At 33.4% G+C, this 15430-nt stretch overlaps 3 protein-coding genes and 1 pseudogene across 3 annotated transcripts; 2 read left to right on the top strand and 2 right to left on the bottom strand.

Moving 5' to 3' along the window:
* The first annotated feature begins 1509 nt into the window (after positions 1 to 1509).
* On the top strand, positions 1510 to 5020 carry LOC125599877. Its single transcript, XM_048772911.1, has 3 exons — positions 1510 to 4330; positions 4406 to 4708; positions 4795 to 5020. Exons 1-3 carry the CDS (start codon positions 4237 to 4239, stop codon positions 4872 to 4874), a joined length of 477 nt encoding a protein of 158 aa, XP_048628868.1. The 5' UTR covers positions 1510 to 4236; the 3' UTR covers positions 4875 to 5020.
* A 172-nt stretch (positions 5021 to 5192) lies between these two features.
* Positions 5193 to 7322, bottom strand: LOC125599873 (annotated as a pseudogene).
* A 68-nt stretch (positions 7323 to 7390) lies between these two features.
* Positions 7391 to 8648, top strand: LOC106363695. Its single transcript, XM_013803395.1, has 5 exons — positions 7391 to 7629; positions 7877 to 7955; positions 8047 to 8133; positions 8206 to 8313; positions 8403 to 8648. The coding sequence occupies exons 1-5, from the start codon at positions 7391 to 7393 to the stop codon at positions 8646 to 8648; spliced, it is 759 nt and encodes a 252-aa protein (XP_013658849.1).
* Positions 8649 to 14535: 5887 nt separating this feature from the next.
* Positions 14536 to 15430, bottom strand: LOC106365162. The gene has a single exon (XM_013804611.3). It carries the CDS (start codon positions 15215 to 15217, stop codon positions 14726 to 14728), a length of 492 nt encoding a protein of 163 aa, XP_013660065.1. The 5' UTR covers positions 15218 to 15430; the 3' UTR covers positions 14536 to 14725.

The raw sequence follows: 15430 nt of genomic DNA, 5'->3' as shown, positions 1-15430 counted from the left end.
TTTTAGGTATAATGTATATTTAACAATTAAATTAGATATGAGTAGAATAATAGAAAATGTAATTAAATATAATTGTCCAACCTAGACTATTTGTAAGTAGATAAAAATTGCTTCTGTTTTAATAGTATTGATAGGGGATATGAGATATGTGTTGGCCGACACTAATAAGTTACAAAATGAATACGTTATATGTGTGTATTAATATAAATAGTAAATATACAATAAATGCATTGGGGTTCCTGAACAGAATGATTGTAGAACAGTGAAGGTACAGTATTGTTGGAATAATTAAATTTTAGAGGACATGTCGTATCTTCTTGTTGTCTTATCTCCATATGATGTGAAGTCTGGCCTCATAGATAATTTACATAAGTAGACAAAAAAAGATAATTTACATAATTTCACATAAGTAGCATTGGTCGAATGGATAATATTTGTTGCTATTAAGGCTCTGAATGGTGACTACGGTTTAAACGGTGCGGGATAAGCAGTTCCATTGCGGTGCGGTTCTAACAGTTATAAAAATATATAAATATATAGCATGTTTAGAGATTTTTGTTACTGTTAACTGCAAGGCGAGACGCGACGATGGTCACTATTTGAAGCCTAAAATTGACATGTGACTCTCAACCTTGCCTGTTACAAATTCATCCAAGAAAATCCTGACAAAAATATGAACCTAAGAATTAACACGTTATTTCAGAAAAAAAAAACAAAAAACAAAAACTAAAAATGATGTTTTTGGGATTATACTGTTTAGTATACATTTTGGAGTATCTTTTACCCATATTCGTTTACCATTAAACTGTTTTTTTTTGTATTTATAATGTAAATGGTAAGATGTGAAGTATTATCATGAAACAGTGGTTTGATTATATTGTTTTTCTTTCTTTAGTTAAGCAAAGATCTTTCATGTTTTGATCTTTTACCATGGTCGGATCTGGAATTAATTTTGAGGATTATAAACATTGCTTAAGAATTTTAATATTTTTTTGTTTTCATAATTTAGAGACCTATTTCGTAGTTTTATTTAGAGACATATAATTTCTAAAATGTTTAAGAACCAAAGCTAATGTTTCATTAGGTTGTGCTCAGAGTCGGCCATGTCTCTTATTGCTTGTGGCCTCCCTAGCGTCACTTGCTAGTTTATAAGAGCATGCCCATTGGAAGTTTTAACTCTAAATTCACACAAGTTCTAAGAAAAAAAAAATATAATAAGCTGTCTTTTGTGAACCTATATCCTGCAGTCTCTCCGTAAGAGGCGGTATCACTACTATTTCGCAGGTCCTACGACACGTTGCAGCCTACGATTAATCCGCTTATTTTTGTTTTTTTTTTGAAGTCAAACGAAAAGGATTAAAAAAAAATCAATAAAACTATCTTGAAAATCGAGCCTCCCAAGTTCACTGATGGGGATAGGGATGCTCTAATTCATCCTTTTATTTAGATCCAGAACGCTAACTTATTTGGTTCTCGTTATTTACCCAACACGGCATATCTCCTCCTCTAGCGTATATAGAATCAACATAAACAATTAATATGCAGAATCAGGTGTAATAATAATTTAACTCAAGAAGATTGGAGCCAGAGGCGGGCCCACTAAGACAAATATGGTGTAAAATAACACCCCTTAAATATGATAAATTTGAAAATGCTGATAGAAACATTGAAGATTTTTCAGCATTTTTGGTTTGAAGTGTACTTTGACCTAGATTAAAATGAATTCTGAGCCCACCACTGATTGGAGCTAATGTGAAGTAACATGCAGTCGTTAAGTGAGAGTTTAGTTTACTTGTGTAAGAAAATTTACCATTTCATAAAGTGACGTGGCATCCAAAAAATGAATAAGTATCTCGATAATAAGAAAAAATTCTAAGGTATACAAGACAGAACCTCCCAAAGATTAGGTTATATGAAACAGAGAGATCAAGCTTGGCTCAGTGTTTAGAGTTTTGGTGAACGAGGATTCTTGTGAGAGACACAACTGTAGTCGTGAAAAACCTTGACACTACAAAAAAAAGGTTGATGTGCAAGGGAAAAACTTTGCAAGGGATTTGCTTGGGACAATGTTCCCTTGCAAAATGATTTTAGTCAATATTCTCTTCAAAAATTTTGCAAGGGATATATTTTTCTCGAAAATACTTAGCGAATTTACTAATTGTTTTTTTTTAACGCTAGATAATAATGTTATTACAAATTATAAAAAATATTACATATAATTCTACAGTCGACATTTCAACCGGTCTTAAGAGAATTCACGACTGACTGCATCACCTGAGCTGCCGTATGGGATATGTGCTTAACGGTACCCCTTACGCCTTGTTGCAGATCTCTTGATGTAGAAGCACTAATGAACCATTAGTCAAACCACTAGACCAAAAGGGCTTCCGCATTTTTTCTAGTTGTTTAATATACACTTTCACAATTTCTTAGAAAATCTATTGGATATGAGCAACGGATCTGGATTGTTCCCTCACAATTTTCTAGCAAAATTTCTAGGAATTTACAAGGGAACTTTTTTTTTATCAAATACTGGGAATAAATCTACTCCGGAACTAGAAGAAGCGCCTAAATTACTAAGAACAAATAGTCATTCATTCCCAACATATGCAACAACAATTTTTTTTAAAAAAAAAATTACAATATTTTGAATACATTGTAAACTAAACATAAACCAAACCAGTAGTATAATTAATCTAATAATTTTTAATTAATTTAAGAATTTTAATTAAACTAATTAAACCATGTACTAAAAAAATCCTAAACAACCCCTAAACTACCAAACCCTAACCTACCAAACTCTAAACAAAACCCTAAACTAACAAACCATAAAAGAAGCCCTAATCTACCAAACCCTCAACAAAACATTAAACTACCAAACCCTAAACGAAGCCCTAAACTACCAAACCAAATCTACTTACCGTATACCAAACGCTAAACTACATTAAATCAAACCCTAAACTACGAAACACCTAAACACTTGTGGTGGTGGCTTGCCGCGGGCGTTCCTGTGTGGGCTTTCTCCGGCGAGGCGAGGAAAGATAGCTGGAGAGGAGATACGACAAGGCTCTGAGTAGGTGAGAGAGTGAGTAGATCCGATGAGGCTATGGCTCAATGAGAGAGAGTTGATCCACAGAGGTTGTGAGAACGAGGAAGAAGAGCACCTTTGGCAAGGAAGAAAGTTGGCTTCGGCGAGGAAGAATAGTAGATCCGACGAGAGTGAGAGAAAACAAGATCAGTTCGGCGTCAGGAAGAGGTCTCCGGGTTTCGTTTATGGGTTTTTGTAAATAATTCGGAAAATCAATTCTAGTTTATTACAAGTTTCATTGTGTGTTTCGGTTTTGGAACATGATTCCCAACACTTAAACTAATTTCCTGATATACTCCATATCTAGTTTGTCAAGTTTCTGACACTGGACAAATTTCCCGAAATATTTACCGAAGTACATTTTGAAACACTATACTTTCATATTAAATACATTATCCAAAACCAAAACCGTAAAGAAAACCCAAACGAAACCCCAAAACAATTTTTCTTAGGTTATGTAGATTCTTGGTCTGGACTGCTGAACCGGCTGGGGTTAGCTGTTGAAGCCGGATTTTTCAATCCGGACTCTCTGTTCGGTTAGTGTTTGAAGGTCAAGACATTGAAGGCCGGTGGTATTGGGTCTATTCTGGATATGCGCCTCCGACGTTAATACTATTAGTACAAGCACATCAAACAGATCCTTTGGTTACTAATAGTTTGGTCACATAATAGATTTTTGAAATAGACTTAGTTTCGTCGTGCATGTACTTGAAGTCGAATTTAGGAGGATTAAGGGATGATTCATCTGAATCGTGGAGTGAATTCATCTAAATGTAGTTGAAAATACAATGATGGAGATTAAGTAGACTTGAATCTAATTTAGTGATTCATAGTGATACTAGATAACATTATAGTACCTGTAATATAATCTATGTTGAGGTTAAAGCTTTGTACCAAAATTAATGTGAAGTTGAGCAAAAATAGAAAAAGAAATAAAACATTTTTGGAAATGGCTTAAAGACGTCTTGGAGATGCTCTCATGTCAGCGGTTATTGTTAATAACCGGAAGATGCCAAAGAACTAGAGTTTGGAATCTTGTCGGTTATTGATCCGGTTTATCATCCCTGCGATCGATTTCCATAAGCTACCTGGTTTTGATCTCCATAACTAGTACTAGAGTTTGAAGATCCCAAACGTGAAGGAAAGATATGGAAAAAAAACCAAGAAATCTTTTTATGGTTTCTTCTCTTTTAATGGCGTTTTTATTTGCTTATTCTGCATCTGTACAGCTTAATGATTCTGGTAATTCACTTTGTCTCTTCTTCTCTCTTTCTCTCAAGATCATGTTAAACTTCACAAGTTGTGTGTTTCATGCAGATTGGTATCTTTGGTTTCCTCTGTACGCACTAGCTTCTGCAGTTAATCTGATCAACTCCAGAAGAATATGTAATAAATCAAGAAGAATTAGACAGATGACGAGTACAGCTCTTAGCTTGGGTTTGTTCTTGTTGGTTAAAGTCATTACGGAGGATGTCATAACAGAGAGAGTTGGAATCTTGTCTTTGGATCTCACTCATAGAGTTGTGAGAGAGAAGATCGGAAGTGGTTTGGTGATAGCTTCTATGGTTCTGCAACTACAAGCTTCTTGTTCAAAACGGAAAGAGAAGTCCGTTGACTTTGGTAAGAACAAGAACATGGTTCAGTCTCTGGTTTGAGAAAAGTCAAAACACATTTCAAAACTTGACTCTGTTATTGTTGATTTTCAGGGATGGCTGCAACTGTAATCTTTGGCTATGGACTTCCCTTTTGGTTCTTCACTATACAGAATGGAGAAATCAAGATTTGACTCCTTTTCTTGTTGGTTATGTATGTTTTATTCATTTTGCAACTTGTTAATTTATATCGCAAGAAATTTTCACCAACATAAAATTTGAATTTTCTTCAATCTGTAACAGAAAAACGAACAATATTTGGTCGATCGCAACATGCAAATGAACATGAAAAAGAAACAAAGCTGTCTAATAAGATTCAATGAGAAAGAGAAAGTAAAAGATTGAAACAAATCTGCAAGGAATTGACTTTAAAAAGCCAAAAACTAACAAAAATGACCTCTGCAATTTGTAGCTCTACAATGGCATGAATGTTCATTTTCTTGGTGAAAAGATTAAAAAAAGGCTATGTACTGGATTCGTCTCTTGTCTGCTTCTTGCTGATCAAGAACTTCTCCGATGTATTCACAGACGGATGTACCACGCAGTATATGTTCACAAGCTCGTACTCCCCATCCCTGTGGGATTTGATCAGTCATGTATACTGGAGCCTGAAGCAAAGACAGATAGATAGACACAACTAAAAAGGATGATGTCTCACACCTTGCTTTCTGTTCTAAAAACTTCAAGTTTAGTGCGGATTCCATTCTGTAAAACTCGATTGTAACATGTCCTAGAGCATCCGCAGAGTTCATTGCATTCATAAACAGGATAAACCTCCTGTAAAACATTTCCACAAACAAATCACATGTAGTTGAGTGACATTAACAAGACTCTTAAAGTTACCTCCAAGATGTCAAGATGATACGTTCTTTGTCATCATATGGGAATCTACACCTCATGGACTTTCCATATACGTCTCTAGCTTCCTCAAAATCGTTACCGAAAAGGTATACATGATCACAAGTTAGAGGCGAGCATACTGAGCCAGGACAGACACACCTGTGTTGCACCTTCTGCATGGGACAAATAAAAAACAAATGTCACAACAGAGAGAGAGAGAGAGAGAGAGAGAGAGAGAGAGAGAGAGAGAGAGAGACAATCTTGTTTTTTCATATTAGGACAAAGCGAGAATACCTCCTTGGCAAAAACCGAACTTAGCCTACAGCAAGCTGAGCGAGCCGCAGACAAGATGTCATGGTTACTAGGAGTTGTTTCGCTTTCTGAATCTTTGACAACAATATTTTAGAAACCACAGAACAGTGAGCATCAAAATTTTGTCACTAGGAGGAGATGGTGGTGGTTTAGAATCTTGCTTCCTCCGCTTCATGTTTCTAATCCTATATGAGACTGCTCCAAGGCTTTTCTTGAATTTATCAGGACGGCTAAGCCTAACAGAACTTGGTTCCATGTGTTTCTGCCTGATGGTGACGACCAAGGTCAGGTAATAAATTGAATTTCAATCCACAGAACTTGCAAACATACTTATGTGAAGTCCCTGCTTCAGGGTTTTGATAGACTCACCACTAGTCAATCTGCTGCACTCAGAAGGATGCACAGCTTGCACATGTGTTAGCAACTGTTCTTTATCTCCAAAGTTTCTGCCACAAGGAATACACTGAAGAAGCATGCACTTCTCTGCAATCTGCACGTGATGTCTCTCCTCCACATGAGCTTTCAAAAGCAATAGATATCACCTTCATTGGTCCACCTCACACTGTCTCCCTTTGGATTCAATGAAAGCTATGCATTGCTGACTCTTATTTCCAAAACCAAATGGTTTCTTCATAACCGATTCGTTTATGTTTCTGTCTTGTCCTTGAGACAATTCATTAGACTCTTTTTCTTCAACAACAATGCCATCCCATAGGACCAAACCATTCATCACATGGGTATTTTCAGTATCAGATTCCATCTGTGATGCGTTTCCTGTTTCTCCACGTCTAATCTCTAGTTTTGGTCTTTTACGGCTCGCATGGACATCTGAGTTGAAGATGCTTTTACTACCATTCTGCTGTTCTGTTGTTTCTGCAACACTGCGACGAGAACCATTTTGTAACGTAATGCTTCCATGTTTTCCATTCTGACAACACCATTAGTTGCATCTGATGATCAGAAATGGATTTGACTTTGTTCCATCTGATACAGTTGTCAAACTCCTATACACATACAGTTGTATGGTTGCAAATGGTATATTATACACATGTATTTTGCATATATCTGCTTAGTGAGATGGGATTTGATGACAAGAAAATGCAGAGTAACAGACACAATCGTTCCATGAGGTTACTTCTTTAGCTCTGTTTCAATTTTCTATTTGGGTAGTCAAAGTTTGTGTATCTGTTGAAGTGTTTAAGTTTAAGACCAAAAAAGATTTAGCCCTGAATCTTTGGACTGTTTTTGATTGGTTCTTGGAATCTTTGATAACTTTACCTTTTAGCTGGACTGTTCCTGAAAAGAAAGAGATTGAAGAGGATAATAGCATTGACCATTCTCTTTCTGCTTCTCAACGCTTTAAGCGCGTGAGTTAAAAACCAACAACAACTTTCTTTTCTGGTTCTTGTATCTTCATAACTCTGATCCATGTGTGAGACGTTGCCAATCTTCGCTCAACCAAAGTTCCATGGGAACTAAGATATCAGATCACATAGTCATGGCACCAAACAAGTTATCAGAGGAAATGATAAAGTGTGCATCAGCTATATACTCCGACCCTCACAACGGTTTCTCATCCCCAAGCGAGTATGATACGTGGAGTCTAAGCTTCATGAAAAACTTCGATGATCAGTTCAAATTAAGCGGACCTTATAGCTCAATGATTGAAGTGTCACACATTCATCAAAACCATAGGAAAGGAGGACGAGACCTTGACTTTATGAATCGAAACTTCAGGTCACAGTTTTTATATAAGAAATTTCACTCAGTTTATTTAAAATGGTGATAGTATTCATTGGTTTTTGTATTCTTATACAACTTGCTCATCAAGAAACTGGAAAGTGTTGATCCAAGAAAGCTGTCTCACCAAGAGAAACTAGCGTTCTGGATTAACATACATAACCCACTTTGTCATGCACGTACGTGGTGTTTCTCCTCTGTAGTCCTTTGATCTAACCCTATGTCTTCGTTGTACTTATACTAGTTTTTTTTCACCACAGCAGACGTTTTTAGTAAATGGGGTTCCACAGAATAATGGGAAACGGTTCTTACTGCTCACCAAGGTAATACCTATCAACACTTTTCTTGGTTTGATTTGGTTTGCTTCAAGAAGATAATTTAAATGCCATTTTTATGTATGTATATATTTTCCAGCCAGCCTACAACATAGGAGGTCGCATGGTAAGTGTAGAAGCAGTACAGAGTTATATTCCACGCATCAGGATGCCTCGTCCTGGCCAGGTAAGACTCGCTTCTTGAGTATCTCACAACTACAATATTATGTTCTTAAGTTTTCTTTCTTTTTATTTGTAGTGGGTGAAGTTATTACTCTTTCCAAGAAAGTTCAGAACCGGAGATGAGCATCAAGGATATTCCCTCGACCATTCCGAGCCTCTCTCCTATACTTTGCTCTTTGTTCAGGCAACCATTCTGATCCGGCCGTAAGTAGAGAAATCTCTATACTTCTGTGAAAAGTTAAGAGATCTTGAATGTGTCTTCTTTGGCTGTAGATTCGTGTTTATACGCACAAGGGAATATACCAAGAGATAGAAACCGCAAAAGAGGAGTACAGTCGCGCAACGTTTGGTGTAAAGAAAGACCAGAAGCTAGTCTTACCAAAGATCATCGAGTCTTTTAGGAAAGATTCAGGGTTGAGTCAAGCGGCATTGGTGGAGATGATTCAAGAATGTCTCCCAGAGACAATAAAGAAAAGAGTAAAGAAACTTTGCTCTGAGATCTCAAAAGAGCATTGTTGAATGGACTCCTCATAGTTTCGTGTTTAGCCAGAGAACTATTTGGTTAGATGAATCTATTTCTTTAAAAGAATAGGTATGTGTACATTATTAAATCAATTCTCTTCTGTGTACATAGTAAATTAAGAGTAAATTAATTCCCTTATTTTTTTTTCTCTTAAGACCTTGAGTAACTTGCTCACCCATACATTATTTCATTTAATTATCACTTGAAATAACCAACCTACTAGGTGATAATCCGCTCCATGCGCGAAGCGAAGAGATTTTAAAAGTATTATAACTTTTAATATGTAGACATAATGTCAGTTAAAATCATAGTAAAAAATATATGTAAAAAAGTACGGAATATAGCTAAGAATTTTAGTATGTTAATATAAATTTATATGCGATGGACTTTAAAATTAAATTGTATATTTGTTTGCATGCGAGTAAATTATAAAAGAACCACGTCCAAATTTTGTTTTCGTACAGGTTAAAATAACCAATTCAAGCAAATCATAAAGTTCCCTTATTTAAAAGAACCACTTCCAAATTTTCATTCAAATCATTCGAGTTTACATTCGTATATTTTGTTACCTTATTTAAAAGAACCACTTCCAAATTTTTGAACAAATCATAAAATCTCTCTTTGGAAGGAGTTAATATGTTGTCTTATTTAAATCCCCGTTTTTTTTTTTTAAATCCGAATGTAATCAAGCGTAACAGACTGACCACATACATAATCCGATCATTTTTTTGAAATCCAAAAATCTTATAGTATAATGTTATGACCAGTGGTACTTGTTTGTAATTATTCTAGTTGATAAAGGGCTTTTTTACAAATGAGGTGATAGTGAATGTGGTGATGACACTTAGGAAATGACACTCATGTAATAAACACATGAGGCCAAGGTTATTTTTTATCAATGCTCCTCAATTAATAATAAAGGGATTTTTTTAATAGGAAATTGCTAAAATAATCCATAACACCTTTTACTTGAATTATAATCTCCTAATCACTTATTAAATAATATCCAAATTACTCTTTTTATACATCCGAGTTCAAAATAAATTTTTACAAAATAGTTGATATTTAAAATAAACTAGATTTTGAATGACAATGGATTTTTTAATTTGTAATAGACAATATTTATAATTTGTTATTATATCGGCAATGTATTTTTAAATTTGTAATAGATAATATTTATAATTTATTATTATAAATGTTTATATATGGGTTGGTTGTTCATATTCTGGTTAGATATTAAACAAGATGATATATACATAAATTATTGCTCATTTGATTCGGCTTCCTTGAGTTCAGGGGAACACAGAGGTATTTAAATGGCATAGAGCCCATATTCATGTCTGTTGATGCTTGGGAAGGAGGTAATGTTTACCCCAACGTCAACTCAAATCTTCTATAAACTAAATTCAAAACACTAATCACTAAACCATAAAAAAAAATCTAAATTTTAATCTAAAATAAAATAGCAACAAACGAAATAGCATAGTACATATTATTCAAATTTTGAAATATCTATGATTAAAAAGAAGGAAATAATGTTTACCCTAATGTTAACTCAAAACTTCCATAAACTAAACCTAAAACACTAATCACTGAACCTTAAAAAGAATATAAACCTTTATCCAAATATTAAAAATGCACATTATCCAAATATTAAAAATGCACATAATACATAATATGAAACATTATTAAAATAGAATAGTAACAACGAAATAGCAGTACATATTGTTCAAATAACATAGTACAACCGAAAACTTACAGTACATACTAGTGGTGGTGGTTACGGCGGAAGAGATGGTGACTGATATCAAAGAGATGGAGTTGTTTTGAAAGATGCGACGACAAAAATATGAAATTGAAGATTACAGATTCTAATAATTTTAAAAAATGATTACAATAACTATCGTGATAATTAGAGACTCAAATGATTCAAATTTTTTTTTACAAAAAGTGATGGTGGATTGAAAGTAAAAACGGTGGCAGGTAACTGAAGAAGAAGAAGAAATTTATACACTTATCAACCGGCAAATAAAGGTAATATAGTATATATTGTAATAATAGTAGAAGATATTTTTTTAGTTAAATACCTAATTATACTTTATTTCATAGGGTACTCTGGCCAATATCCCTTACTTTTTCTCGTTGAAAACTACTCACTGATCACTTCATCCTATCTTTTACACTTCCACCCAAATAGCTAACTAATCTTAACCAACTCCTTCCCATTAATCTATGTAATTTGAAAAAAAAGTTGGACAAAATTTCTTTTAAAAACATTTGGAAAACTTCAACATTCTTAATATAAGAATGAAAAATAAACAAACTCAAAACTTTTTTAGTTGTGGGATATATACACAAACCTTCAATAAAAAGTTGGTTGATAGCTTTATGAACATAAACTCTTTTTCTTTTCGTTTTTTTTGTTTTTCTGCTAAAAATTCTCTTGCTTTTTCTTTTCTTCCTTTTCACATTGCTTGGGTCTATTTACATATAAAATGGTTGATAGCTTTATAAAATGCACTTTCTCTTTAAATAATACGCTTTAAAGTGGTCCATCTATAAAAAGTGTCTACACTACTCTTTAAATTAGTGTGATAATCTAACATATAGAAACATATAATATACGTATATAAAATTAATTGATTTTAAATTCCATCATATCGGTGAACAAAAAAAAAATCCATCATATACAAAAATACAAACGAAGAAGTGGGCTTTAAAAGTAGGCCCTGATGGTTAGGCACACCGCACGTGCCGTCTCATTAAAGTCTTGTCCAAACTTATTACCCTCACAGTCCCACTCCCTTTTGTTTTTTCCTTTATTATTTCCAGCATTTGATAGTGCAGTTCACATACCTACATACAAGTAGACAAAAAAATCGTAATCTAACAACCAAACAACTTAAAATCAATTAGTTTTTTTTTTTAAACTGCGATTAATTGTCGCTAACCAGGAATAGGTTTAATGGTTACATCAGTTAAGATCCTATCATAATACTGACACACCATTCTTAATAATAATTCGTCTTTCTAATTCTTTTAAAACAATTAAAATTCAAACCGAATCAAATTCAATTACATCAAACCGAAAAAATTAATGGTGATTTTATCTGGTTTAGATTTCTATAAAACCAATGAAAACGACACCAACCCAAAATCAAGAAATGAAGTGCGTGATGTAGTCTATCTAATTCATCAATAGCTGTAAGCCTGTAACCCAAAATATATCAGATATCGCAATCCCGAGATATTGACTTTGTCATAATGCATCAGATACTACCTAATCGGGTGATGCGTCTAAGACTTAACCCCTAGCGTGTATGGTCACTTTAAGTCAAATTACTGAGTCTATGTGATGTTTTGTTTCACTATTACAACCGCGAAAATGTAGACACTAAACTTTGAATTGGGAGACCGGCCGAAGATGACTTATTTGAGTATTGTCATTTAAGTATTCCATATAAATAATATAGATAAGTCATTTATCTGTACTGCTAAAACAAAAAATACTATTTTAAAATTTAATATTACTTGATATATCAAATATTATCGATTATATCACTTAAAATTATTAGTTATTTATCCTATTAAATTACTAAAAATAATATAAAAATGGCTTTATAAAAAAATAACTCATTTATATTATAAAAAGTTACTAACGTGATACATGTTAAAATATATATTAATACGTTTAATTTTAAATTGTTAAAAACCAACTCAAACTAATTTCAAATAGCTTAAATACACAGATTATTTTTTATTTATATTTATAAAAATTTTAGTTTGAATATTGAATATTAAAAATACAAATAAACTTCTATTTGAATATATGATATTCCATGAAACTAAAATATTATAAATAAACACAATACATGTCAAATTTACAATGATTATTTTATCAAAATAACTAAAATATTATAAATAAACACAGTATATATCAAATTTAGAATGATTATTTTTTCAAAATAAAATATTATAATTTTTAAATTATAATACATTATAGTACAAATTAGTCGTCAATAGCTGAACTGTAAATAAAATTTTGCCACTTTATCAACAATTAATCTTCACAAATCTTAAAAATAAATATATTTAACATTACAAATTAAAAATTTCGATTCATTTCATTTAAGATCGCTAGTATAAACTTCTACACATGTAATAAAACCCTTGTTCGAAAACTCGCTAGGCGCTACGCGTGCGGCACACCCGGGCCTAGCGATTTATTGAAAAAGCGGAAAATAATCGGAGAGTACGCGGGGCAGAATTTTTTTTATTTTTATACATATAATACCATATTTTTATACATAAAATTAACATTTTAAGATGCAGTCGTTATATAATATGGTTTCACAATTGTACAGAGAATTTACGTAGCCAAAGTAGTTTTTGATGCATTGTAAATTGAAGAAGTGAAAGTTTGATCATTTTTAAATCAGATCAATAAAAAAAGTTATCTTGTAAAGGTCTTATATTTATACGTTTATAAGTGTACAATGATTCTCTATAGCGTAATTGGTAAGTGTGCATTGGAAATTTCGACCTAGACAGGGTTCGACGCCCACTGTATACTGTTATGTTACATTTACGCATTTATTTAGTAAGGGTAAAATCGTAATTTTGTGTTCGTCTTCTCCCCAGACCTATTTTTTTTTTCTGTTTGCGGCCGCCATTGTTTCCACTCGAGGTTTTGACGACTTCATCATATAATCAAATAGATTTAGCATTTGCATTGTAAAACAAATACTAATCACGTGTTTCCACTCCAAAATTAACAAAATATGAGCTTTTTCTAGTGTTTACATGATTTGGACAAAGCTGGGTTTTATCAATTCGACGTCCGTGTTTTCTTATTCTACGCTCTAGTTGGAAATTCCGCGTGTTACTGTACAATACAACCGAATCAAGCATAATCGCCACGTTCATCATCCGTAGAGCGTGTAGGCGGCCGCAAAATCGGTAACGCGGCCGCGTTTTTGAACAGAGAATAAAACTAGAGAATGGTAACTCTGATAAAATATTTTCATCTAATTTGTAAATATTTAAATTTAATTTTTGTTGTAGAACAATAACTATAATTCTTCTCAAAATCCAAAAATTAATCCCTAAGAAAATAAATAATGTATAATTATTCAAATAAAATCATACAAAAATTAAAAATCGATAAATTATATAAAATCTATCAAATCTATTAAATATTCTTTGTGAATAAAAAACACTTTTAAAAGCACTGATCAAAATTTAATGAAAAAATAATAATTAAGAAAAATAACAAAAATAAAAATAAATTTCATATGAGAAAATCATAAAACATTTATCTATTGGTTGGTGTAGTTTTAGTTTCAGTCAACATCTTTATATATAATAAACTTATTAAAAATACTGATATTTTATTTCAGAACATATCTAAGCATCTAACCAATAGAAATGCTCTTGTATATATAAGGTAGCACTCATTGTTTGTTTGTTATGTTACTACTGAAACAAAATTAACTTTTATAGTTAATTTTAGATTTTATTATCTAGTATGCACTTTGCAGTTAAACTTTACATTGTTTAGAATGAACCCTTCTAGAACAAAATTGACAAAGTGTTAAAACCCCTATTTAAGTCATGAGATTGTGATTGTATGGTGGTGAAAAGTAATAGATGATCATATGATATTGTAATATGAGAATGTCTTTTGTTTATCTTCTTATCACTCAGAACATAATTATTTTGAAATCATCGACATATATTATCTCTTGGATAATATTGTATATAATATATTTCAAATCAATAACAAGCTTATCGGTAACATGATAATCGATAAATGTTTTGTATCGCATTGCATTTAAAACCTTACCGCACTTGATCTTGTTTGAAGTAAAAGACAAAGATACAATCGTAACTTTGGTAAATCAGATGTTTTTTTTATCTGGTCTGAAATTTGGGAAAAAATCATCCAATGATATGATAGTAAACCAAGTACAATCACATTTCCCACGTTTTAAAATGCAACCTGCATCCCCCTTAACAACAACATATTTACAAAACTAACCCTACAACAATAACTAAATCCCCAAACTACCCTTCACTCTTCTATCATACTCAACTTTGCCGCATACTTCCTTCTCCCACTACCACCACTACAGCCGCGTCTTTTCCCGTTTCTCGTCTGGCCGTCGGATCCAACCGCCGCCGCTCTGCGGGAAGAGAAGATAACTGGAGATACACATTTCCGGCGACACCGACATTTATCTCGGCCACAAGAATGACTTCTCATAAGAGCAGAGCTAGCTTTAACAGCCAATGAAGCCATCTCCTCCGCTTTTAGAGACTGATGGAGCGAGCTGAGAGGTAAAGCAAAGTAAATATGTCCAAGCTGAAGCTCCTCGTTGGCGCTAATGGCAGATACGACGTCGTCGAAATCCATATCATCTGAGTTACAAATGAAACACGTTGGATTCTTTTGTAGAGCGTAACCAACTTTGACTGGAGTCGTGAACTCCATCATCCTCCCGTCTTGCAAGATAAGCTTCGCCGTCGCCACTTGTGTCGACTCGTACGAGCTACATATACCCATTTTGGTAGATAGACTGACTCGACTTGGTATCCGGTGAAAAGGAATCGTTGGAGTTGATGATGGGTAATGAGTTTGTGTGTGTGTATATATAAAAAGGACGTGCCACGTAGGATTCTGTCTTTTTGTGATAGTGTTTTTGTTATTGAACTTTGAAGTTTGAACGACCAGTGGGCGCAATGACAGGCTGTGTATGAAAGTTGGCAGGATGACAGC

This window comes from Brassica napus, unplaced genomic scaffold (genome assembly GCF_020379485.1).
Source record: "Brassica napus cultivar Da-Ae unplaced genomic scaffold, Da-Ae ScsIHWf_2045;HRSCAF=2695, whole genome shotgun sequence".
NCBI classification, from domain to species: Eukaryota; Viridiplantae; Streptophyta; class Magnoliopsida; order Brassicales; family Brassicaceae; genus Brassica; species Brassica napus.
The sequence above is the reverse complement of the archived record's forward strand: the minus strand, read 5'-3'. Positions and strand labels throughout refer to the sequence as shown.